Source organism: Anomaloglossus baeobatrachus, chromosome 2 (assembly GCF_048569485.1).
Source record: "Anomaloglossus baeobatrachus isolate aAnoBae1 chromosome 2, aAnoBae1.hap1, whole genome shotgun sequence".
NCBI classification, from domain to species: domain Eukaryota; kingdom Metazoa; phylum Chordata; class Amphibia; order Anura; family Aromobatidae; genus Anomaloglossus; species Anomaloglossus baeobatrachus.
In genome coordinates, this window is record NC_134354.1 from 6,784,433 (window position 1) to 6,810,210 (window position 25,778).

At 57.1% G+C, this 25,778-nt stretch overlaps 1 protein-coding gene across 2 annotated transcripts in view; it reads right to left on the minus strand.

The window, feature by feature from the left end:
- Window positions 1-25,778, minus strand: part of SPAG17 (sperm associated antigen 17) — a 384,631-nt gene that overhangs the window by 49,721 nt on the left and 309,132 nt on the right. For both annotated transcript variants that reach the window (XM_075334839.1, XM_075334840.1), the window contains exons 24-29: window positions 13,824-14,038; window positions 13,633-13,750; window positions 12,554-12,729; window positions 11,873-12,038; window positions 11,118-11,338; window positions 10,912-11,053 (exon numbers count right to left, since the gene is read on the minus strand). In XM_075334839.1, the coding sequence (XP_075190954.1) occupies window positions 10,912-11,053; window positions 11,118-11,338; window positions 11,873-12,038; window positions 12,554-12,729; window positions 13,633-13,750; window positions 13,824-14,038 (1,038 nt within the window). The remainder of the gene's footprint in view (window positions 1-10,911; window positions 11,054-11,117; window positions 11,339-11,872; window positions 12,039-12,553; window positions 12,730-13,632; window positions 13,751-13,823; window positions 14,039-25,778) is intronic.

A 25,778-nucleotide genomic window follows, 5' to 3' on the forward strand; every position in this document is an offset into this window, starting at 1 on the left:
GGGTCTTGGCACTGATCAGACATTTGGGGATCTCTCTACTCGTCCCATCACACATTGTTGTCTCATGTAATCAGGCGGTGGTGACAGCGCCCGTCTCTGACGCCCGTCACTGGCTGATGGTATTTTCATTGTGGTTTGTGGGTTTTGGATGTAATGTCCGGGGGATCAATCATAACAATAAAATGCATTAATTCTCCATTATAGTAGAGGGAGGGGGAGGGGCGGATGATAAAGACCCCGCAACAAGTATCCGAAATATGTGAGCTGTCAGGAGGCAGCAGAAATCTCACATGGAGAATCGCTCTGCGTACATGGCGGATACGTCCTCAGCGCCATGGCGGCAGCATAGAGACTTCACCGCACGTCTCCTGTCACCTGCACAATCAGCGAGTGCTGGAGGGCGAGTGCTGGAGAGAGGCAGGGGGCGAGTGCTGGACAGCAAGTGCTGGAGAGAGGCAGGGGAAGAGTACTGGAGGGCGAGTGCTGGAGAGAGGCAAGGGGCGAGTGCTGGACAGCAAGTGCTGGCGAGAGGCAGGGGAAGAGTACTGGAGGGCGAGTGCTGGAGAGAGGCAGGGGGCGAGTGCTGGACAGCAAGTGCTGGAGAGAGGCAGGGGAAGAGTACTGGAGGGCGAGTGCTGGAGAGAGGCAAGGGGCGAGTGCTGGAGGGCGAGTGCTGGAGGGCGAGTGCTGGAGAGAGGCAAGGGGCGAGTGCTGGAGGGCGAGTGCTGGCGAGAGGCAGGGGGCGAGTGCTGGAGGGCGAGTGGTGGAGGGCGAGCGCTGACGAGAGGCAGGGGGCGAGTGCTGGCGAGAGGCAGGGGGCGAGTGCTGGAGGGCGAGTGGTGGAGGGCAAGCGCTGACGAGAGGCAGGGGGCGAGTGCTGGAGGGCGAGTGGTGGAGGGCGAGTGCTGGCGAGAGGCAAGGGGTGAGTGCTGGAGGGCGAGTGGTGGAGGGCGAGCGCTGACGAGAGGCAGGGGGCGAGTGCTGGAGGGCGAGTGCTGGCGAGAGGCAGAGGGCGAGTGCTGGCGAGAGGCAGGGGGCGAGTGCTGGAGGGCGAGTGGTGGAGGGCGAGTGCTGGCGAGAGGCAAGGGGTGAGTGCTGGAGGGCGAGTGGTGGAGGGCGAGTGCTGGCGAGAGGCAGGGGGCGAGTGCTGGAGGGCGAGTGCTGGAGGGCGAGTGGTGGAGAGCGAGCGCTGACGAGAGGCAGGGGGCAAGTGCTGGAGGGCGAGTGCTGGCGAGAGGCAGGGGGCGAGTGCTGGAGGGTGAGTCCTGGCGAGAGGCAGGGGGCGAGTGCTGGAGGGCGAGTGGTGGAGGGCGAGCGCTGACGAGAGGCAGGGGGCGAGTGCTGGAGGGTGAGTGGTGGAGGGCGAGCGCTGGCGAGAGCCAAGGGGTGAGTGCTGGAGGGCGAGTGCTGGGGGGCGAGTGCTGGCGAGAGGCAGGGGGCGAGTGCTGGAGGGCGAGTGCTGGCGAGAGGCAGGGGGCGAGTGCTGGAGGGCGAGTGGTGGAGGGCGAGTGCTGGAGGGCGAGCGCTGACGAGAGGCAGGGGGCAAGTGCTGGAGGGCGAGTGCTGGCGAGAGGCAGGGGGTGAGTGCTGGAGGGCGAGTGCTGGAGGGCGAGTGCTGGAGAGAGGCAAGGGGCGAGTACTGGAGGGCAAGTGCTGGCGAGAGGCAGGGGGAGAGTACTGGAGGGCGAGTGCTGGCGATAGACAGGGGGAGAGTGCTGGAGGGCGAGTGCTGGCAAGAGACAGGGGGAGAGTGCTGGCGAGAGGCAAGGGGCGAGTACTGGAGGGCGAGTACTGGAGGGCGAGTGCTGGCGAGAGGCAAGGGGCGAATACTGGAGGGCGAGTGCTGGCAAGAGGCAGGAGGCGAGTACTGGAGGGCGAGTGCTGGCGAGAGACAGGGGGAGAGTGCTGGCGAGAGGCAGGGGGCGAGTGCTGGAGGGCGAGTGCTGGAGGGCGAGTGCTGGCGAGAGGCAGGGGGGCGAGTGCTGGAGGGCGAGTGCTGGCGAGAGGCAGGGGGGCGAGTGCTGGAGGGCGAGTGCTGGAGGTCGAGTGCTGGCGAGAGGCAAGGGGCGAGTACTGGAGGGCGAGTGCTGGAGGGCGAGTGCTGGCGAGAGGCAAGGGGCGAGTACTGGAGGGCGAGTGCTGGTGAGAGGCAGGAGGCGAGTACTGGAGGGCGAGTGCTGGCGAGAGACAGGGGGAGAGTGCTGGCGAGAGGCAGGGGGCGAGTGCTGGAGGGCGAGTGCTGGCGAGAGGCAGGGGGCGAGTGCTGGAGGGCGATTACTGGAGGGCGAGTGCTGGAGGTCGAGTGCTGGCGAGAGGCAAGGGGCGAGTGCTGGACGGCGAGCGCTGGCGAGAGGCAAGGGGCGAGTGCTGGAGGGCGAGTGCTGGCGAGAGGCAGGGGGCGAGTGCTGGAGGGCGCGTGCTGGCGAGAGGCAGGGGGCGAGTGCTGGAGGGCGAGTGCTGGCGAGAGGCAGGGGGCGAGTGCTGGAGGGCGAGTGCTGGCGAGAGGCAGGGGGCGAGTGCTGGAGGGCGAGTGCTGGCGAGAGGCAGGGGGCGAGTGCTGGAGGGCGAGTGCTGGCGAGAGGCAGGGGGCGAGTGCTGGAGGGCGAGTGCTGGCGAGAGGCAGGGGGCGAGTGCTGGAGGGCGAGTGCTGGCGAGAGGCAGGGGGCGAGTGCTGGAGGGCGAGTGCTGACGAGAGGCAGGGGGCGAGTGCTGGAGGGCGAGTGCTGGCGAGAGGCAGGGGGCGAGTGCTGGAGGGCGAGTGCTGGCGAGAGGCAGGGGGCGAGTGCTGGAGGGCGAGTGCTGGCGAGAGGCAGGGGGCGAGTGCTGGAGGGCGAGTGCTGGCGAGAGGCAGGGGGCGAGTGCTGGCGAGAGGCAGGGGGCGAGTGCTGGAGGGCGAGCGCTGGCGAGAGGCAAGGGGCGAGTGCTGGAGGGCGAGCGCTGACAAGAGGCAGGGGGCGAGTGCTGGAGGTCGAGTGCTGGTGAGAGGCAGGGGGCAAGTGCTGGAGGGCGAGTGCTGGCGAGAGGCAGGGGGCGAGTGCTGGAGGGCGAGTGCTGGAGGGCGAGAGGCAGGGGGCGAGTGCTGGAGGGCGAGTGCTGGACAGTGAGTGCTGGCGAGAGGCAGGGGGCGAGTGCTGGACAGCCAGTGCTGGCGAGAGGCAGGGGGCAAGTGCTGGAGGGAGAGTGCTGGAGAGAGGCAGGGGGCGAGTACTGGAGGGCGAGTGCTGGAAGGCGAGTGCCGGAGGGCGAGTGCTAGCGAGAGGCAGGGGGCGAGTGTGACGGGGTGTACATCAGAGCAAGGAGAGACAACAGGCCGAGGATGATCCAACAGGTTTACTAACAGGAATACAGGAACAGCACACGACAAGTCCAAATAAAACAGATACGGGGGGAACCTCCCGATAATCCAAAGTGCCAGATCTGAGCCCTGTAAGTGTCTGGCGTTACAGCATAAGGTTCTAGAATAGTCTGTTTAATATCCGCATACTCACAGTTCCACCGAGGGTCCATAGCTCTATAGGCTGCAGCAGCTCCACCCTCTAAGAGCCCAACCAGATGCCGGACGCGCTCCCTTTCTGGGACTTCCATTAATCGACACTGATGCTCAAAGTCCTGGAAGAAGCCCTCAATGTCACCAGCAGCCTCATTGAACTGCTTGAAGTCTTTGCGGGACACCCTGGGAAGTTCCCTCATGTTGGGTGCTGGGGTTACAGTCTGTCTGGAACCTCTCGCGGCTTCCACAGCGAGCTGCTTATCCAGCAATGCCATCTCCTCCATCCTGCGCTCCTTCTCTTTAGCTCCACGCATGACCTCCATCTTATATTCTATGGTGGTCTCCTCTCCCAGCAAGGCCATCTCCTCCTCGTACCACACAACCCATTGACTTTTTTGGGTATTTACCTCCGGCTCCCGTCTTTGCTCCCCTTGCTGTGGAAATTGTTCCTCGGTGCCATCTTGCAGGCAAGCGCTTTCCAATTCTTCAATTAGTTGCTCCTTAGAGAGTCCTTTGTAGCCGACACCTAATTCACGGGCCTTTGTTTGTAGGCTCACCACAGTCCAGTTTCTGTATCCTAAGGTTCTGGTTTCAGACGTTGATTGGCCGTTGTCCTCCATTTCTTCTGCTCTGATCCCGCTGCTGCCACCAGTTTGTGACGGGGTGTACATGAGAGCAAAGAGAGACAACAGGCCGAGGATGATCCAACAGGTTTACTAACAGGAATGCAAGAACAGCACACGATAAGTCCAAATAAAACAGATTCGGGGGCACCTCCCGATAATCCAAAGTGCCAGATCACGACGTAATAGTCCTTTTCAGAGTCCCAGAAATCCCACACAATCCACTGGACGGCGAGATCTGTCCGCAGAATCAGATCTCGCTCCCTTCCTCCTCAAAACTCAGCTCCCAACTGCATTTAGAAACAGGAGTGAATTGTCTGAGCTCGTGGGCCCGCTCCTCAAGGGTAGGGGTCTATGCAATGGTTGGGCCCACTAGAAGATTCTAGAAGGTTGGCTCCGAGATGTCTACAGGTTTGTGTAGTTGGCGTTATCCACTGCTTACGAAACAATAGGAAGTTCCCCTGGCTGTGTGGACAAGAGATCATTGCATTATGGGCCCAGAGACACAGGAGATGGGGGGAAGGTATGGTTACTTACATCCCAAGACATAGTATTACAGCAAATACAGTGAGAAGGTAAAATACATCATGACAATTCCTTCCCCTCCCAACTTGTGTACGTACTAGGGACCTCTACAGGTCGCTGGTTAAGTACACGCAGGCATGGCTGACAGGACTCAGGGCTCCTCTTGCCTGGACAGTCCATCTGCATTTTGGTGTTGGCTGCCCCTTCTATATTGTATGGTAAAGTTATAGGGCTGCAGAGCCAGGCTCCATCGTAGTAATCGTCCATTGTCCCCAGAGACTCTGTTCAGCCAGGTGAGGGGATTGTGATCAGTAACCACAGTGAATTCTCGTCTATACAGATACGGACGTAGTTTCCTAAGGGCCCACACTACAGCCAGACATTCTTTTTCAATAGTTGCATAGGCCACTTCTCGGTCCAGCAGTTTCCTGCTGAGGTAGGCAATGGGGTGCTCCTCCCCGGCTGCATTCACCTGGCTGAGGACAGCTCCCAGTCCATAAGCAGAGGCGTCCGTCTGCACAATGAATCTCCGCTTGTAGTCTGGAGCAGCCAGGACAGGATCGCAGACCAGAGCGTCCTTCAGCCGGTTAAAAGCCTCATCACAGGCTGGAGTCCAGATCACCAGCCGGGGCATTGTTTTCTTGGTCAGGTCGGTAAGAGGCTTGGCCACAGTACTGAAATGAGAAACAAATTTTCGGTAATAACTGGCAGTGCCCAGAAAAGCCATAACTTGTTTCTTAGTTTGGGGTACAGGCCAGTCTCTAATAGCCTGGATTTTGGCAGGCTCAGGACGGAGCTTCCCTCTTCCCACTCTATGCCCTAGGTACTGGACTTCCCCCATCCCCAATTGGCATTTATCGGGTCGAATAGTTAGGCCGGCTGCAAGAATCAGGTCCAAAATAATGGCTACTTGATTCAGATGTTCCTCCCATGTGTGGCTGAAGACGGCGATATCATCCAAGTAGGCACAAGCAAAGTCACCACATCCCCGGAGGATCTGGTCCACCATTCTCTGGAAGGTGGCCGGGGCATTTTTCATTCCAAAAGGCATGCTTAGAAATTCATACAGACCAAAGGGGGTTATAAAAGCGGACTGTTCTCTCCCTTCATCCGTTAGAGGGATCTACCAGTATCCCTTACTGAGATCCAAGGTAGTGACATATCGGGACCCAGCCAGTCGGTCTAGAAGTTCGTCAATACGAGGCATTGGGTAAGGATCGCTGACGGTATGGTTGTTTAGTCGCCAATAGTCCACACAAAATCGAGTACTCCCATCCTTCTTGGGTACTAACACCACAGGGGAGGCCCAAGGGCTATGGGAGGCCTGGATTACCCCAAGCTGTAACATCTCCTTCAGTTCGTGCTGCATGGTGTTTCGAACTGATTCAGGTACCCGGTAAGGAGCCAGTTGTATGGGACGGATGCCCTGAGTGTCCACATGATGTTGGGTGACGGTGGTTCGACCTGGTTGGGATGAGAAAGCAGCCCGTCTCTGTTGAAGCACTTCCAGCATCTGGATTTTCTGTAAGGAGTCCAGGTGATCTCCCAGGGGAACCTGTTCCACAGTGGATGGGGCTCTCGCTGCTTCCACGAGATCAGGTAGAGAGTCCTCATCCTCTTGACCATCTTCTGAAGCCAACCGACAGCTTGCTACCATTGGAATGTTCCGGTCATGGTACTCCTTAATCATATTCACATGGACAGTCTTTTGCCTTAGCCCCTGATCATCTAAAGCAAGAAGGTAGTTGGTATCATTCAGTTTTCTGAGAACCCGGATGGGACCCTCCCATGTGGTCTGCAGTTTATTCTGCCGATGGGGAACAATCATTAAGACTTGTCCTTCTACAAACTCCCGATAGCGTGCTTTACGGTCATACCATGTCTTCTGTCTGGTTTGAGCCATACGCAAATGACTCTGGGCCAAACTAGCAAGTTGGGCCAGGGTTTCTCGCAGCTTTAGGACATAAGGGACAACAGGGGTTCCTGTATCTTCAACTTGCCCCTCCCAGTATTCCTTGAGCAGGGTTAAGGGTCCTCGGACCTTTCTTCCATAGAGTAGTTCAAAGGGGGAGAACCCAGTGGACTCCTGGGGAACTTCCCGATAGGCAAACAAGAGATGGGGTAGGTACTTCTCCCAGTCTGAATCTCGGTCCGTGAAGGCCCTCAGCATATTCTTCAGAGTGCCATTGAATCGTTCACAAAGTCCATTTGTTTGGGAATGATACGGGGTCGTTCGGATCGCTCGTACTCCACAGGTGCGCCACAGACACTGGACCAACTCTGACATAAACTGGGAGCCTTGGTCCGACAAGATCTCACTGGGGAATCCTACTCTGGTAAAAATAATAACCAAGGCCTCGGCCACCTTGGCTGCAGAGATACTTGACAAGGCCACGGCTTCTGGATATCGGGTGGCATAGTCCACAACAGTGAGAATGTACTGCTTTCCAGATTTACTTGGTTTAGCCAGAGGTCCAATGATATCAACAGCTACTCTTTGAAAGGGTTCTTCTATTATAGGGAGCGGTTGCAGGGGTGCCTTTGGGTGATCTCCGGGTCGCCCTCTACGCTGACATATGTCACAAGTTCGGCAGAAATGCGCCACTGCTTGGGAAATCCCCGGCCAATAAAAAGTTTGAGTCAATCGTCTCTCGGTGCGGGTTTTGCCTTGATGGCCAGCCGTAGGAATGTCATGAGCCAGGTGTAATAGGGGAATTCTGTACTTCTGAGGAACAATCAACTGTTTGCTATAAGTCCAGGACTTATCTAGGGAGTCGGCATTGGCAACCCAATACAGAAGTCCATTTTCTCTGATAATTCTTTCTCCGTTCTCCCCTAGCTGCCCTATTTCAGCTCGGGCTCTAAAACTAGCCAGGGTGGGGTCAGTCTCTACTTCTTGTCTAAACTGAACTTTATCCCAAGTAACATTCATATTATCCCCACAAGAAGAATCACTCACCGGCTGTAATGGCAATTCTGGTGGCCTCATTTCCATGGATGGGTTGTACACGTCCACATCTGCTGCTCTCTTGGCTTGACTTCTGGTTACCGCACCGACAAAGTGGCAATGAAGATTCCCCACATCATTTCCTAGAAGAACGTCTGCAGGGAGGCCGCTCATCACACCGACCACACATTGTTTTGCCCCAAAGCCATCATCCAGGGTCACACTCGCTCTTGGAATATATCTCTGGGTACCTCCTGCCAGTTCAATGGCAATTCCTGATCCCTTTTGAATTGCTTGTGGTTGAATTACTCGGGGATCGGCTATGGTGAGGAAAGCCCCAGTGTCACGGAAGCCAACAACTTTTTGGCCATCCAGCACGACCTCCTGTAGATGTTTGTCCTGAAGATCAGAAGAACAGGTGGCTGGAGCTCGCACCCCATAGACTCCGGGTAGGGGAGCCAGGATATCTGAGTCACTTGGCAAGTCATCAGGCACAGAATCCAGCTCTTCTCCTGGTGAAGGTGTCTGTAGATAATGAACAGGCAAAGGCGGTCTGTATCTGTTCTGTCTCCGAACACCTGGACATTGGAATTGCATGTGCCCAGGTTGCCCACACCCATAACATCTGCGCTCTGGGATTCTTCCTCCACGTCGTATTCCCAAAGGTGGAGCATGAGTAATGCGAGGCACAGTCACACGAAGGTCCCCATGAGTTGACGGTCTAGGGTGATGGTGAACATTGGGGCCAGAAGGACCAGGGGCCGCCAGCGTTGGGGGTTTGGTGGTTTTCTTCTCACTGGGTAGTAGTTTTTTCCACTGAGGCTTGATGGTGAGAGCCTCATCAGCTAGAGCTGCAGCTTCCTCCACAGTGGCTGGTCTCCTTTCACGCACCCATTCCCGGATCTCAGCGGGGCACTTGAAGTAAAACTGCTCTTTTAGGAGGACCTGGAGGACGGTCTCCAAGGTTAAGGCCTCCTCTGCCTCCAGCCAACGATACCACAGATGTTTGAGTTTGTGGGCATACATCTTGAAGGACACTTCCTCATCACATGCTAAAGTACGGAACTGAGTCCTGTAAGTGTCTGGCGTTACAGCATAAGGTTCTAGAATAGTCTGTTTAATATCCGCATACTCACAGTTCCACCGAGGGTCCATAGCTCTATAGGCTGCAGCAGCTCCACCCTCTAAGAGCCCAACCAGATGCCGGACGCGCTCCCTTTCTGGGACTTCCATTAATCGACACTGATGCTCAAAGTCCTGGAAGAAGCCCTCAATGTCACCAGCAGCCTCATTAAACTGCTTGAAGTCTTTGCGGGACACTCTAGGAAGTTCCCTCATGATGGGTGCTGGGGTTACAGTCTGTCTGGAACCTCTCGCGGCTTCCACAGCGAGCTGCTTATCCAGCAGTGCCATCTCCTCCATCCTGCGCTCCTTCTCTTTAGCTCCACGCATGACCTCCATCTTATATTCTATGGTGGTCTCCTCTCCCAGCAAGGCCATCTCCTCCTCGTACCACACAACCCATTGACTTTTTTGGGTATTTACCTCCGGCTCCCGTCTTTGCTCCCCTTGCTGTGGAAATTGTTCCTCGGTGCCATCTTGCAGGCAAGCGTTTTCCAATGCCTCAATTAGTTGCTCCTTAGAGAGTCCTTTGTAGCCAACACCTAATTCACGGGCCTTTGTTTGTAGGCTCACCACAGTCCAGTTCTTGTATCCTGAGGTTCTGGTTTCAGACGTTGATTGGCCGTTGTCCTCCATTTCTTCTGCTCTGATCCCGCCGCTGCCACCAGTGTGTGACGGGGTGTACAGCAGAGCAAGGAGAGACAACAGGCCGAGGATGATCCAACAGGTTTACTAACAGGAATACAGGAACAGCACACGACAAGTCCAAATAAAACAGATTCGGGGGCACCTCCCGATAATCCAAAGTGCCAGATCACGACGAAATAGTCCTCTTCAGAGTCCCAGAAATCCCACACAAACCACTGGACGGCGAGATCTATCCGCAGAATCAGATCTCGCTCCCTTCCTCTTCAAAACTCAGCTCCCAACTGCATTTAGAAACAGGAGTGAATTGTCTGAGCTCGTGGGCCCGCCCCTCAAGGGTAGGGGTCTATGCAATGGTTGGGCCCACTAGAAGATTCTAGAAGGTTGGTTCAGAGATGTCTACAGGTTTGTGTAGTTGGCGTTATCCACTGCTTACGAAACAATGAGAAGTTCCCCTGGCTGTGTGGACAAGAGATAATTGCATTATGGGCCCAGAGACACAGGAGATTGGGGGGAAGGTATGGTTACTTACATCCCAAGACATAGTATTACAGCAAATACAGTGAGAAGGTAAAATACATCATGACAGCGAGTACTGGAGGGCGAGCGCTGGCAAGAGGCAGGAGGCGAGTACAGGACAGTGAGTGCTGGCGAGAGGCAAGGGGCGAGTGCTGGAGGGCGAGTGCTGGCGAGAGACAGGGGGCGAGTGCTGGAGGGCAAGTGCTGGCGAGAGGTAAGGGGCGAGAACTGGAGGGTGAGTGCTGGAGACAGGCAAGGGACAAGTGCTGGAGGGCGAGTGCTAGCGAGAGACAGGGGGCGAGTGCTGGACAGTGAGTGCTGGCGAGAGGCAGGAGGCGAGTTCTGGAGGGCGAGTGCTGGCGAAAGGCAGGGGGCAAGTGCTGGAGGGCGAATGCTGGCGAAAGGCAGGGGGCAAGTGCTGGAGGGCGAGTGCTGGCGAACGGCAGGGGGCGAGTACAGGACAGTGAGTGATGGCGAGAGACAAAGAGACATGGGGCGAGTACTGGCGAGAGGCTTAGAGTCGTGCAGTGCACATATTGCGCAGTCTCTTTGTGTGGGTGCGTTGCACATGTCGCGCAGTCTCTTGCTGTGGGTGCGGTGCACATATTGCACAGTCTCTTGCTGTGGGGGAGGTGCACATGTAGCGCAGTCTCTTGCTGTGGGGGCGGTGCACATGTCGCGCAGTCTCTTGCTGTGGGGGCAGTGCACATGTCGCGCAGTCTCTTCCTGTGGGGGCAGTGCACATATTGCGCAGTCTCTTGCTGTGGGGGCGGTGCACATGTCGCGCAGTCTCTTGCTGTGGGGGCGGTGCACATGTCGCGCAGTCTATTGCTGTGGGGGCAGTGCATATATTGCGCAGTCTCTTGCTATGGGGGCGGTGCACATGTCGCGCAGTCTCTTGCTGTGGGGGCGGTGCACATGTCGCGCAGTCTCTTGCTGTGGGGGCGAGCAGATGCCCAGGTCCAGCACATGTACAAGGTCCGCCCCTCACCTGTAATTTGCATTAATATTCACGCCCTGCCCACACACGGAGGGATTACCTGTCTCTTCGTGGTCTCCGGGCAGCGGCACGGCCATGTCCTGGTAGTAGGTGGTAATCCTGGTGCCGTCCGCGTGTTCCGTGATCGTCGTCCCGTCGGTCTCCACCACCGTCACCACCTGATCGTCTCTGGTGGTCATCACCTGGAGGAGGCACACATTACACGGTGACCCGCTGTGCCGGAGGCGGGGTCCCCCAGTCACTTACCGCCCTGGTCACAGGGTCCGTGGCTCTGGAGATCAGCAGAGGCCTTAGGTCCAGTCTCTCAGAACCTCGGGTCCCGATCTGCTCCCCGGACGGAGTGCGTGTGATCCAGGTGCCGGCGTTTACCACGGGGGTCACCGGAGACGTCGGTAATGAGTCCGCGGGTGGGGGGTCCGCAGCCTCGGGCCTCGCCGGAGACAACACCGATTTCTGTCCACCTTTCCCTGGAAACATCGATAATGTGAGACCATGAGAACGTTATCAGCGGGACCCTATTCCCGGTCTGCCCTCCTATTCCTGGCCGCCCCCCTATTCCCGGTCTGCCCTCCTATTCCCGGTCTGCCCCCCTATTCCTGGCCGTCCCCCTATTCCCGGTCTGCCCTCCTATTCCTGGTCTGCCCCCTATTCCTGGCCGCCCCCCTATTCCCGGTCTGCCCCCCTATTCCTGGCCGCCCCCCTATTCCCGGTCTGCCCTCCTATTCCCGGTCTGCCCCCCTATTCCCGGTCTGCCCCCCTATTCCTGGCTGCCCCCCTATTCCCGGTCTGCCCTCCTATTCCCGGTCTGCCCCAATATTCCTGGCCGCCCTCCTATTCCCGGTCTTCCCTCCTATTCTTGGTCTGCCCCCCTATTCCCGGTCTGCCCCATTTCCGGTCTGCCCCCCTATTCTTGGTCTGCCCCCCTATTCCTGGCCGCCCGCTGAATCCCGCAGATCTGTATAAGGGGGTATACGGGAATAGGGGGTCTCTCGCTTTCCTACCTTTCCTGGCCTCAGAGTTGGACTCTTTGTGGTCTTCTATGGGTGCTGGTTGGGAGTCCGGCTTGGGGGTCTCTGCTGCTTCCATTGATAAGTGCTGAGGGGCACGAGGCTCAGCGACTGGACCAGAATCTGGGCTCTGGATTACGGTTCCATCAGGAAGAAGGATCTGACAGATGAAGCATTGGTTACATGAGGAGAGCGCGCGGTACGGGACGTGTGCTGCGGTATTATCACACACGTGGTATATGAGGGGGGCGCGCGGTACAGGACGTGTGCTGCGGTATTATCACACACGTGGTATATGAGGAGGGCTTGTGCTGCGGTATTATCACACACATGGTATATGAGGAGGGCGTGTGCTGCGGTATTATCACACATGTGGTATATGAGGAGGGCGTGTGCTGCGGTATTATCACACACGTGGTATATGAGGAGGGTGTGTTCTGCGGTATTATCACACACGTGGTATATGAGGAGGGCATGTGCTGCGGTATTACACACACATGGTATATGAGGAGGGCGTGTGCTGCGGTATTATCACACACGTGGTATATGAGGAGGGCGTGTGCTGCGGTATTACACACACATGGTATATGAGGAGGGCGTGTGCTGCGGTATTATCACACACGTGGTATATGAGGAGGGCGTGTGCTGCGGTATTATCACACACGTGGTATATACCTGGGTGGATCCATCCTGCAGACACCGGATCACCGCTCCCTCCGCTGTGATGATGCGGCTCGTCTCCGGGCTCTCCGCCGTCTCTCTGCTTCCATGCACTCGGGCGTTCATCAATCGCACAGGATAAGTTTGTCGGATCAGCAATACCGGACTTGTCTGGAGGTTATTACAGCGCTCTGCAGTGTGGGGGGAGGAGTTATTACAGCGCTCTGCAGTGTGGGGGGAGGAGTTATTACAGCGCTCTGCAGTGTGGGGGGAGGAGTTATTACAGCGCTCTGCAGTGTGGGGGGAGGAGTTATTACAGCGCTCTGCAGTGTGGGGGGAGGAGTTATTACAGCGCTCTGCAGTGTGGGGGGGAAGTTATTACAGCGCTCTGCAGTGTGGGGGGAGGAGTTATTACAGCGCTCTGCAGTGTGGGGGGAGGAGTTATTACAGCGCTCTGCAGTGTGGGAGGAGGAGTTATTACAGTGCTATGCAGTGTGGGAGGAGGAGTTATTACAGTGCTATGCAGTGTGGGAGGAGGAGTTATTACAGCGCTCTGCAGTGTGGGAGGAGTTATTACAGCGCTCTGCAGTGTGGGGGGAGGAGTTATTACAGTGCTCTGCAGTGTGGGGGGAGGAGTTATTACAGCGCTCTGCAGTGTGGGGGGAGGAGTTATTACAGCACTCTGCAGTGTGGGGGGAGGAGTTATTACAGCGCTCTGCAGTGTGGGAGGAGGAGTTATTACAGTGCTATGCAGTGTGGAGGGAGGAGGAGTGAGGTTAGCTCCGTGCTCTGCACTCTGGGGTGAGGTTAGCTCCGCGCTCTGCACTCTGGGGTGAGGTTAGCTCCGTGCTCTGCACTCTGGGGTGAGGTTAGCTCCGTGCTCTGCACTCTGGGGTGAGGTGAGCTCCGTGCTCTGCGGTGTGGGGTGAGGTGAGCTCTGCAGTGTGGGGTGAGGTTAGCTCTGAGCTCTGCAGTGTGGGGTGAGCTTAGCTGCGCGCTCTGCAGTGTGGGGTGAGCTTAGCTGCGCGCTCCACACTCTGCAGTATGGTTGGGGGGGGTGCTCCGTGCCGCCATTATCCCTGGTGTCTCCTCACCTGTGTCCTTGGTGAAGGTCAGCAGGAGTCCGGTGGGGTAGGAGACATTCAGGGACTGGAATTCCGGGACTTGCACTGGTTTTGTGGCTTCTGTTACTGGTGGAGGAACTTGTTCGATCTAAAGGAATCACATCGGAGTCACCTTCTCCGGTCACCGGTCACCAGGACAGAGCGCAGCGCCTCATCCTCACCTCTGGGGTCTTTGGCGTTTCCTCCACCGCAGGGACCGGAGGCGTCTTCACTCGGGCAGCTCGGGGGGATTTTCCTCGGGGGGACTTTCCTCGAGGAGACTTCTGCCCTTTCCCGGAGGAAGGTGGGGCGGGCTGAGGCGGTGGTGCTGGGATGAGGCTCGGGGTGTGGATGGATGGGAACGTCAGCATGGCCTCCAGTTCTGGATCTTTCTCCTCTGTACCGGGAGGTAGGAAATGTCAGGAAATACACGGAGAAGATGCGGTGGCTTTTATTCTCCACTGATGATTGTCCGGCACCATCCTGATGGAGCCACTGATGGTCATCTACGAGGAGTGACCACCCAGGTCACAGTCACACAAGTCTACGCACCAACAACCGAGGCCGAGGAGAAGGAGGAGGAGCAGGACGCCTAACTACTCTACCATCGCGATCAAGACGCCAAAACAAGACCTACTCATCATCATGGGAGCCCTGTCACCAAAGTGGCCACGGCAAACATGGATCCAGTGGTGGAAACTAAGGACTTGGTGAACGAAAGGAAGCTGGAGGACAATTCATTGACTTTTGCACAACAAATCAAAGTCAATCATGGAACCCCTTCTTCCATAATCCCGAGACTCTGCAGATGGACATCACCGAATGGGGCCTATAAGAGTCAGACTGACTACACAGGGGAGCAATAAAGATGGAGGTCGTCATCATTACCGGAAAAACAAGGCCGGGAGCCGACTGTGGAGCGGATCATGAAGTTCTGATGGCAAAGATTAGAGTCAAGATGCAGAAAAGGATGAGACAAGAGGACGAGACAAGAGGACGAGACAAGAGGACGAGACAAGAGGACGAGCCAAGACGACGAGCCAAGAGGACGAGCCAAGAGGACGAGCCAAGAGGACGAGACAAGAGGACGAGACAAGAGGACGAGACAAGAGGACGAGACAAGAGGACGAGCCAAGACGACGAGCCAAGAGGACGAGACAAGAGGACGAGACAAGAGGACGAGACAAGAGGACGAGACAAGAGGACGGTTCCAGCTTCAATTTGACCAATAACCCTGAAGTATTTTGGAATGGTTTGTGCAATCGATTTATCTCTGACACGGACGAAAGAAATCCCGAGGAATCATAGACACATACACTGGAGGCGACAACTAGAGGACACCGGGTCACACGCTCTTCTCATAAATGACATATTCTCCATTGATGAACATGTGCAGGTATTTTGTAAGGGGAGCACCATGCCACTAGAGCAGGGTAAGGGGCGCACCATGACACTAGAGCAGGGTAAGGGGTGCACCATGTCACTAGAGCAGGGTAAGGGGTGCACCATGCCGCTAGAGCAGGGTAAGGGGCGCACCATGTCACTAGAGCAAGGTAAGGGGCGCACCATGCCACTAGAGCAGGGTAAGGGGTGCACCATGCCACTAGAGCAAGGTAAGGGGCGCACCATGTCACTAGAGCAGGGTAAGGGGGGCACCATGCCACTGGAGCAGGGTAAGGGGTGCACCATGCCACTAGAACAGGGTAAGGGGTGCACCATGCCACTAGAGCAGGGTAAGGGGCGCACCATGTCACTAGAGCAGGGTAAGGGGCGCACCATGCCACTAGAGCAGGGTAAGGGGTGCACCATGCCACTAGAGCAGGGTAAGGGGGGCACCATGTCACTAGAGAAGGGTAAGGGGGGCACCATGCCACTAGAGCAGGGTAAGGGGCGCACCATGTCACTAGAGCAGGGTAAGGGGGGCACCATGCCACTAGAGCAGGGTAAGGGGTGCACCATGTCACTAGAGCAGGGTAAGGGGTGCAACATGCCACTAGAGCAGGGTAAGGGGTGCACCATGCCACTAGAGCAGGGTAAGGGGTGCAACATGCCACTAGAGCAGGGTAAGGGGTGCACCATGTCACTAGAGCAGGGTAAGGGGGGCACCATGCCACTAGAGCAGGGTAAGGGGTGCACCATGTCACTAAAGCAGGGTAAGGGGGGCACCATGCCACTAGAGCAGGGTAAGGGGGGCACCATGCCACTAGAGCAGGGTAAGGGGGGCACCATGCCACTAGAGCAGGGTAAGGGGTGCACCATGTCACTAGAGCAGGGTAAGGGGCGCACCATGTCACTAGAGCAGGGTAAGGGGTGCAACATGCCACTAGAGCAGGGTATGGGGCGCACCATGCCACTAGAGCAGGGTAAGGGATGCACCATGTCACTAGAGCAGGGTAAGGGATGCACCATGTCACTAGAGCAGGGTAAGGGGTGCACCATGCCACTAGAGCAGGGTAAGGGATGCACCATGTCACTAGAGCAGGGTAAGGGATGCACCAAGTCACTAGAGCAGGGTAAGGGGCGCACCATGCCAATAGAGCAGGGTAAGGGGTGCACCATGTCACTAGAGCAGGGTAAGGGGTGCAACATGCCACTAGAGCAGGGTAAGGGGTGCACCATGCCACTAGAGCAGGGTAAGGGGTGCACCATGTCACTAGAGCAGGGTAAGGGGCGCACCATGTCACTAGAGCAGGGTAAGGGGTGCAACATGCCACTAGAGCAGGGTAAGGGGTGCACCATGCCACTAGAGCAGGGTAAGGGGTGCACCATGTCACTAGAGCAGGGTAAGGGGTGCAACATGCCACTAGAGCAGGGTAAGGGGTGCACCATGCCACTAGAGCAGGGTAAGGGGTGCACCATGCCACTAGAGCAGGGTAAGGGGTGCACCGTGCCACTAGAGCAGGGTAAGGGGCGCACCATGCCACTAGAGCAGGGTAAGGGGTGCACCGTGCCACTAGAGCAGGGTAAGGGGTGCACCATGTCACTAGAGCAGGGTAAGGGGTGCAATATGCCACTAGAGCAGGGTAAGGGGTGCACCATGCCACTAGAGCAGGGTAAGGGGTGCACCATGCCACTAGAGCAGGGTAAGGGGTGCACCATGCCACTAGAGCAGGGTAAGGGGTGCACCATGTCACTAGAGCAGGGTAAGGGGTGCAACATGCCACTAGAGCAGGGTAAGGGGTGCACCATGTCACTAGAGCAGGGTAAGGGGTGCACTATGCCACTAGAGCACGGTAAGGGGTGCACCATGTCACTAGAGCAGGGTAAGGGGTGCACCATGTCACTAGAGCAGGGTAAGGGGTGCAACATGCCACTAGAGCAGGGTAAGGGGTGCACCATGCCACTAGAGCAGGGAAAGGGGTGCACCATGCCACTAGAGCAGGGTAAGGGGTGCACCATGCCAGTAGAGCAGGGTAAGGGGTGCACCATGTCACTAGAGCAGGGTAAGAGGTGCAACATGCCACTAGAGCAGGGTAAGGGGTGCACCATGTCACTAGAGCAGGGTAAGGGGTGCACCATGCCACTAGAGCAGGGTAAGGGGTGCACCATGCCACTAGAGCAGGGTAAGGGGTGCACCATGTCACTAGAGCAGGGTAAGGGGTGCACCATGTCACTAGAGCAGGGTAAGGGGTGCAACATGCCACTAGAGCAGGGTAAGGGGTGCACTGTGCCACTAGAGCAGGGTAAGGGGTGCACCGTGCCACTAGAGCAGGGTAAGGGGTGCACCATGTCACTAGAGCAGGGTAAGGGGTGCACCGTGCCACTAGAGCAGGGTAAGGGGTGCACCGTGCCACTAGAGCAGGGTAAGGGGTGCAACATGCCACTAGAGCAGGGTAAGGGGTGCACCATGCCACTAGAGCAGGGTAAGGGGCGCACCATGCCACTAGAGCAGGGTAAGGGGTGCACCATGTCACTAGAGCAGGGTAAGGGGTGCAACATGCCACTAGAGCAGGGTAAGGGGTGCACCATGTCACTAGAGCAGGGTAAGGGGTGCACCATGTCACTAGAGCAGGGTAAGGGGTGCACCATGTCACTAGAGCAGGGTAAGGGGTGCAACATGCCACTAGAGCAGGGTAAGGGGTGCACCATGTCACTAGAGCAGGGTAAGGGGTGCACCATGTCACTAGAGCAGGGTAAGGGGTGCACTGTGCCACTAGAGCAGGGTAAGGGGTGCACCATGTCACTAGAGCAGGGTAAGGGGTGCACCGTGCCACTAGAGCAGGGTAAGGGGCGCACCATGTCACTAGAGCAGGGTAAAGGGCGCACCATGTCACTAGAGCAGGATAAGGGGTGCACCATGTCACTAGAGCAGGGTAAGGGGTGCACCGTGCCACTAGAGCAGGGTAAGGGGGGCACCATGCCACTAGAGCAGGGTAAGGGGCGCACCATGCCACTAGAGCAAAGTAAGGGGTGCACCATGTCACTAGAGCAGGGTAAGGGGGGCACCATGCCACTAGAGCAGGGTAAGGGGGGCACCGTGCCACTAGAGCATGGTAAGGGGGGCACCGTGTCACTAGAGCAGGGTAAGGGGTGCACCATGCCACTAGAGCAGGGTAAGGGGTGCACCATGCCACTAGAGCAGGGTAAGGGGTGCACCATGCCACTAGAGCAGGGTAAGGGGTGCCCCATGCCACTAGAGCAGGGTAAGGGGTGCAACATGCCACTAGAGCAGGGTAAGGGGTGCACCATGTCACTAGAGCAGGGTAAGGGGGGCACCATGCCACTAGAGCAGGGTAAGGGGTGCACCATGTCACTAGAGCAGGGTAAGGGGGGCACCATGTCACTAGAGCAGGGTAAGGGGGGCACCATGTCACTAGAGCAGGGTAAGGGGCGCACCATGCCACTAGAGCAGGGTAAGGGGCGCACCATGCCACTAGAGCAGGGTAAGGGGTGCACCATGCCACTAGAGCAGGGTAAGGGGTGCACCATGTCACTAGAGAAGGGTAAGGGGCGCACCATGTCACTAGAGCAGGGTAAGGGGCGCACCATGCCACTAGAGCAGGGTAAGGGGCGAACCATGCCACTAGAGCAGGGTAAGGGGCGCACCATGCCACTAGAGCAGGGTAAGGGGTGCACCGTGCCACTAGAGCAGGGTAAGGGGTGCACCATGTCACTAGAGCAGGGTAAGGGGTGCACCATGTCACTAGAGCAGGGTAAGGGGTGCACCATGCCACTAGAGCAGGGTAAGGGGTGCACCATGTCACTAGAGAAGGGTAAGGGGTGCACCATGCCACTAGAGCAGGGTAAGGGGGGCACCATGCCACTAGAGCAGGGTAAGGGGTGCACCATGCCACTAGAGCAGGGTAAGGGGGGCACCATGTCACTAGAGAAGGGTAAGGGGTGCACCATGCCACTAGAGCAGGGTAAGGGGGGCACCATGTCACTAGAGCAGGGTAAGGGGGGCACCATGTCACTAGAGCAGGGTAAGGGGGGCACCATGTCACTAGAGCAGGGTAAGGGGCGCACCATGCCACTAGAGCAGGGTAAGGGGCGCACCATGCCACTAGAGCAGGGTAAGGGGCGCACCATGCCACTAGAGCAGGGTAAGGGGTGCACCATGCCACTAGAGCAGGGTAAGGGGTGCACCATGTCACTAGAGAAGGGTAAGGGGTGCACCATGTCACTAGAGCAGGGTAAGGGGCGCACCATGCCACTAGAGCAGGGTAAGGGGTGAACCATGCCACTAGAGCAGGGTAAGGGGCGCACCATGCCACTAGAGCAGGGTAAGGGGCGCACCATGCCACTAGAGCAGGGTAAGGGGTGCACCGTGCCACTAGAGCAGGGTAAGGGGTGCACCATGTCACTAGAGCAGGGTAAGGGGTGCACCATGCCACTAGAGAAGGGTAAGGGGCGAACCATGCCACTAGAGCAGGGTAAGGGGCGCACCATGCCACTAGAGCAGGGTAAGGGGTGCACCGTGCCACTAGAGCAGGGTAAGGGGTGCACCATGTCACTAGAGCAGGGTAAGGGGTGCACCATGTCACTAGAGCAGGGTAAGGGGTGCACCATGCCACTAGAGAAGGGTAAGGGGTGCACCGTGCCACTAGAGCAGGGTAAGGGGTGCACCATGTCACTAGAGCAGGGTAAGGGGCGCACCATGCCACTAGAGCAGGGTAAGGGGTGCACCATGTCACTAGAGAAGGGTAAGGGGTGCACCATGCCACTAGAGCAGGGTAAGGGGTGCACCATGTCACTAGAGAAGGGTAAGGGGTGCACCATGTCACTAGAGCAGGGTAAGGGGCGCACCATGCCACTAGAGCAGGGTAAGGGGCGCACCATGCCACTAGAGCAGGGTAAGGGGTGCACCGTGCCACTAGAGCAGGGTAAGGGGTGCACCATGTCACTAGAGCAGGGTAAGGGGTGCACCATGTCACTAGAGCAGGGTAAGGGGTGCACCGTGCCACTAGAGCAGGGTAAGGGGTGCACCATGCCACTAGAGCAGGGTAAGGGGTGCACCGTGCCACTAGAGCAGGGTAAGGGGTACACCATGCCACTAGAGAAGGGTAAGGGGCGCACCATGCCACTAGAGCAGGGTAAGGGGCGAACCATGCCACTAGAGCAGGATAAGGGGCGCACCATGCCACTAGAGCAGGGTAAGGGGTGCACCGTGCCACTAGAGCAGGGTAAGGGGTGCACCGTGCCACTAGAGCAGGGTAAGGGGCGCACCATGCCACTAGAGCAGGGTAAGGGGTGCACCGTGCCACTAGAGCAGGGTAAGGGGCGCACCATGCCACTAGAGCAGGGTAAGGGGATGCACCATGCCACTAGAGCAGGGTAAGGGGATGCACCATGCCACTAGAGCAGGGTAAGGGGTGCACCATGCCACTAGAGCAGGGTAAGGGGATGCACCATGCCACTAGAGCAGGGTAAGGGGTGCACCATGCCACTAGAGCAGGGTAAGGGGATGCACCATGCCACTAGAGCAGGGTAAGGGGTGCACCATGCCACTAGAGCAGGGTAAGGGGTGCACCATGCCACTAGAGCAGGGTAAGGGGATGCACCATGCCACTAGAGCAGGGTAAGGGGTGCACCGTGCCACTAGAGCAGGGTAAGGGGTGCACCATGCCACTAGAGCAGGGTAAGGGGGGCACCATGCCACTAGAGCAGGGTAAGGGGCGCACCATGCCACTAGAGCAGGGTAAGGGGTGCACCGTGCCACTAGAGCAGGGTAAGGGGTGCAACATTCCACTAGAGCAGGGTAAGGGGTACACCATGCCACTAGAGCAGGGTAAGGGGATGCACCATGCCACTAGAGCAGGGTAAGGGGTGCACCATGTCACTAGAGCAGGGTAAGGGGATGCACCATGCCACTAGAGCAGGGTAAGGGATGCACCATGCCACTAGAGCAGGGTAAGGGGCGCACCATGCCACTAGAACAGGGTAAGGGGATGCACCATGCCACTAGAGCAGGGTAAGGGGATGCACCATGCCACTAGAGCAGGGTAAGGGATGCACCATGCCACTAGAGCAGGGTAAGGGATGCACCATGCCACTAGAGCAGGGTAAGGGGATGCACCATGCCACTAGAGCAGGGTAAGGGGATGCACCATGCCACTAGAGCAGGGTAAGGGGCGCACCATGCCACTAGAGCAGGGTAAGGGGATGCACCATGCCACTAGAGCAGGGTAAGGGGCGCACCATGCCACTAGAGCAGGGTAAGAGGATGCACCATGCCACTAGAGCAGGGTAAGGGGGGCACCATGCCACTAGAGCAGGGTAAGGGGTGCACCATGTCACTAGAGCAGGGTAAGGGGGGCACCATGCCACTAGAGCAGGGTAAGGGGGGCACCATGCCACTAGAGCAGGGTAAGGGGCGCACCATGCCACTAGAGCAGGGTAAGGGGGGCACCATGCCACTAGAGCAGGGTAAGGGGCGCACCATGCCACTAGAGCAGGGTAAGGGGGGCACCGTGCCACTAGAGCAGGGTAAGGGGTGCACCATGCCACTAGAGCAGGGTAAGGGGGGCACCGTGCCACTAGAGCAGGGTAAGGGGGGCACCGTGCCACTAGAGCAGGGTAAGGGGGGCACCGTGTCACTAGAGCAGGGTAAGGGGTGCACCATGCCACTAGAGCAGGGTAAGGGGTGCAACATGCCACTAGAGCAGGGTAAGGGGTGCACCATGTCACTAGAGCAGGGTAAGGGGCGCACCATGCCACTAGAGCAGGGTAAGGGGTGCACCATGCCACTAGAGCAGGGTAAGGGGCGCACCATGCCACTAGAGCAGGGTAAGGGGCGCACCATGCCACTAGAGCAGGGTAAGGGATGCACCATGCCACTAGAGCAGGGTAAGGGGTGCACCGTGCCACTAGAGCAGGGTAAGGGGTGCACCATGTCACTAGAGCAGGGTAAGGGGCGCACCATGTCACTAGAGCAGGGTAAGGGGCGCACCATGCCACTAGAGCAGGGTAAGGGGTGCACCATGTCACTAGAGCAGGGTAAGGGGCGCACCATGCCACTAGAGCAGGGTAAGGGGTGCACCATGCCACTAGAGCAGGGTAAGGAGTGCACCATGCCACTAGAGCAGGGTAAGGGGTGCACCGTGCCACTAGAGCAGGGTAAGGGGTGCACCGTGCCACTAGAGCAGGGTAAGGGGGGCACCATACCACTAGAGCAGGGTAAGGGGTGCACCATGTCACTAGAGCAGGGTAAGGGGTGCACCATGTCACTAGAGCAGGGTAAGGGGCGCACCATGCCACTAGAGCAGGGTAAGGGGCGCACCATGCCACTAGAGCAGGGTAAGGGGTGCACCATGCCACTAGAGCAGGGTAAGGGGCGCACCATGCCACTAGAGCAGGGTAAGGGGCGCACCATGCCACTACAGCAGGGTAAGGGGCGCACCATGCCACTAGAGCAGGGTAAGGGGCGCACCGTGCCACTAGAGCAGGGTAAGGGATGCACCATGCCACTAGAACAGGGTAAGGGGTGCACCATGCCACTAGAGCAGGGTAAGGGGCGAACCATGCCACTAGAACAGGGTAAGGGGTGCACCATGCCACTAGAGCAGGGTAAGGGGTGCAACATGCCACTAGAGCAGGGTAAGGGGCGCACCATGCCACTAGAGCAGGGTAAGGGGTGCACAATGCCACTAGAGCAGGGTAAGGGGCGCACCATGCCACTAGAGCAGGGTAAGGGGTGCACCATGCCACTAGAGCAGGGTACGGGGCGCACTATGCCACTAGAGCAGGGTAAGGGGTGCACCATGCCACTAGAGCAGGGTAAGGGGTGCACCATGCCACTAGAGCAGGGTAAGGGGTGCACCATGCCACTAGAGCAGGGTAAGGGGTGCACCATGCCACTAGAGCAGGGTAAGGGGCGCACCATGCCACTAGAGCAGGGTAAGGGGTGCACCATGCCACTAGAGCAGGGTAAGGGGTGCACCATGCCACTAGAGCAGGGTAAGGGGCGCACCATGCCACTAGAGCAGGGTAAGGGGTGCACCATGCCACTAGAGCAGGGTAAGGGGTGCACCATGCCACTAGAGCAGGGTAAGGGGTGCACCGTGCCACTAGAGCAGGGTAAGGGGTGCACCGTGCCACTAGAGCAGGGTAAGGGGTGCACCGTGTCACTAGAGCAGGGTAAGGGGTGCACCGTGTCACTAGAGCAGAGTAAGGGGTGCACCGTGCCACTAGAGCAGGGTAAGGGGTGCACCATGCCACTAGAGCAGGGTAAGGGGTGCACCATGCCACTAGAGCAGGGTAAGGGGTGCACCATGCCACTAGAGCAGGGTAAGGGGTGCACCATGCCAATAGAGCAGGGTAAGGGGTGCACCGTGCCACTAGAGCAGGGTAAGGGGCGAACCATGCCACTAGAGCAGGGTAAGGGGCGCACCATGCCACTAGAGCAGGGTAAGGGGCGCACCATGTCACTAGAGCAGGGTAAGGGGTGCACCATGTCACTAGAGCAGGGTAAGGGGTGCACCATGCCACTAGAGCAGGGTAAGGGGCGCACCATGCCACTAGAGCAGGGTAAGGGGCGCACCATGCCACTAGAGCAGGGTAAGGGGTGCACCATGCCACTAGAGCAGGGTAAGGGGTGCACCATGCCACTAGAGCAGGGTAAGGGGCGCACCATGCCACTAGAGCAGGGTAAGGGGCGCACCATGCCACTAGAGCAGGGTAAGGGGCGCACCATGCCACTAGAGCAGGGTAAGGGGTGCACCATGCCACTAGAGCAGGGTAAGGGGCGCACCATGCCACTAGAGCAGGGTAAGGGGCGCACCATGCCACTACAGCAGGGTAAGGGGCGCAACATGCCACTAGAGCAGGGTAAGGGGTGCACCATGCCACTAGAGCAGGGTAAGGGGCGCACCATGCCACTAGAGCAGGGTAAGGGGCGCACCATGCCACTAGAGCAGGGTAAGGGATGCACCATGTCACTAGAGCAGGGTAAGGGGTGCACCATGCCACTAGAGCAGGGTAAGGGGCGCACCATGCCACTAGAGCAGGGTAAGGTCATGTGTTGCGAGGACCAGTCACATGATCTGTGAGCTGCAATATCCAGCCATTGTATAGCGGTAAATTTGAAATCCCTCTGCGCCAGCTCTACATTTTTCCAGTTTAAATATCCTGCGTTCCTACAACCCACACTCATTCTCACACTTTCCCCCGAGGAAGTAAAACACACTACGAAACGCGCGTCGTGTAGAAGAACCGTCACAGACCCTGTGTAAGGTTTTTGCTATTCTCCTACCTGAACCACGGTGCAGCATTTATGCGAATGGCATTTAGCTGAGCATTATTTCATACGATTACTACACTGATAGGTGTCAATTAGAGCTCAGCTTTGTTCACTAGACTATACACTGTATTTAATTAATACTTGAACATACATGCAACTTTTTAACAAGCCCCGCATGGATTTCTATTTACTCTTTATTTCTTTCATTTTTCTCAGTTTATGCTTTTACATTTTATGTCGATGGTGTTCTGACTCTTGTGAATGGCAGCATGTCTGCTGCTTGATCATGAGAGCTTTCTGAAATGGTTAGATACTGACTACTGCCGGGTACGACCGGGACACGTGAGATGGACGGAGACAAACTGGAAGATGTAAACGACTTCAACCTCCTCAGATCAATGATTACTCAAGAGGAAGCGATGACAGTCAAGGGGAGAAGAGCTACGGGCAAATCAACAATGGCGTCACTGGACAAGGTCCTCAAATCGAGGAGCATTTCACTGGTGATGATGACATGGCTCCTACATAGTCTGGTCTTGGCTCGTACATAGTCTGGTCTGTTCTCTATTAACATGGATGCAAAATCTGGCTGATAAACAAACAGAAGACAGACAGAAGACGCATCAACGTTTCTAATAAGTGATGCTGGAGAAGGATGTTATCAATACTATGGATGGCAAGAAGAACAACAAATGAATTCTGGAACAAATCAAGTCAAACGTCACTCGAAGCAAGGGCTACTGAGCTACGACCCATCTACACATCATACAAAGCGAGCAATTGCTGGAGAAGGACATCATGGTCATAAGAATGGGAGGAACAAGGCGAAGAGGAAGACCAGCAACTCAATGGCTGGATACTATCAAGAAAACAGCTGAGAAGACTCTGGAGGACCTATCTAGGCAAAGACGACTTTGGTGGACCTATGTAGGCAAAGAAGACCTTGGTGGACCTATCTAGGCAAAGACAACCCTGGTGGACCTATCTAGGCCGAGAAGACCCTGGAGGACCTACCTAGACTGAGAAGACCCTGGAGGACCTATCTAGGCAAAGAAGACCCTGGAGGACCTATCTAGGCAAAGAAGACCCTGGTGGACCTATCTAGGCAAAGACAACCCTGGTGGACCTATCTAGGCCGAGAAGACCCTGGAGGACCTACCTAGACTGAGAAGACCCTGGAGGACCTATCTAGGCAAAGAAGACCCTGGAGGAGCTATCTAGGCAAAGAAGACCCTGGTGGACCTATCTAGGCAAAGAAGACCCTGGAGGACCTATCTAGGCAAAGAAGACACTGGAGAACCTATCTAGGCAAATAAGACTGTTAAAAGAAAAAAGAAGAAAGAATACACCCTGCATACTGCACTATGACCAGTGGAGTCTATGGGAGCCCACTTCTGCCTCCCCACTATAATAGCACTATCATATCTACAGCAGACTCATCACCCCGATACTGTGATAT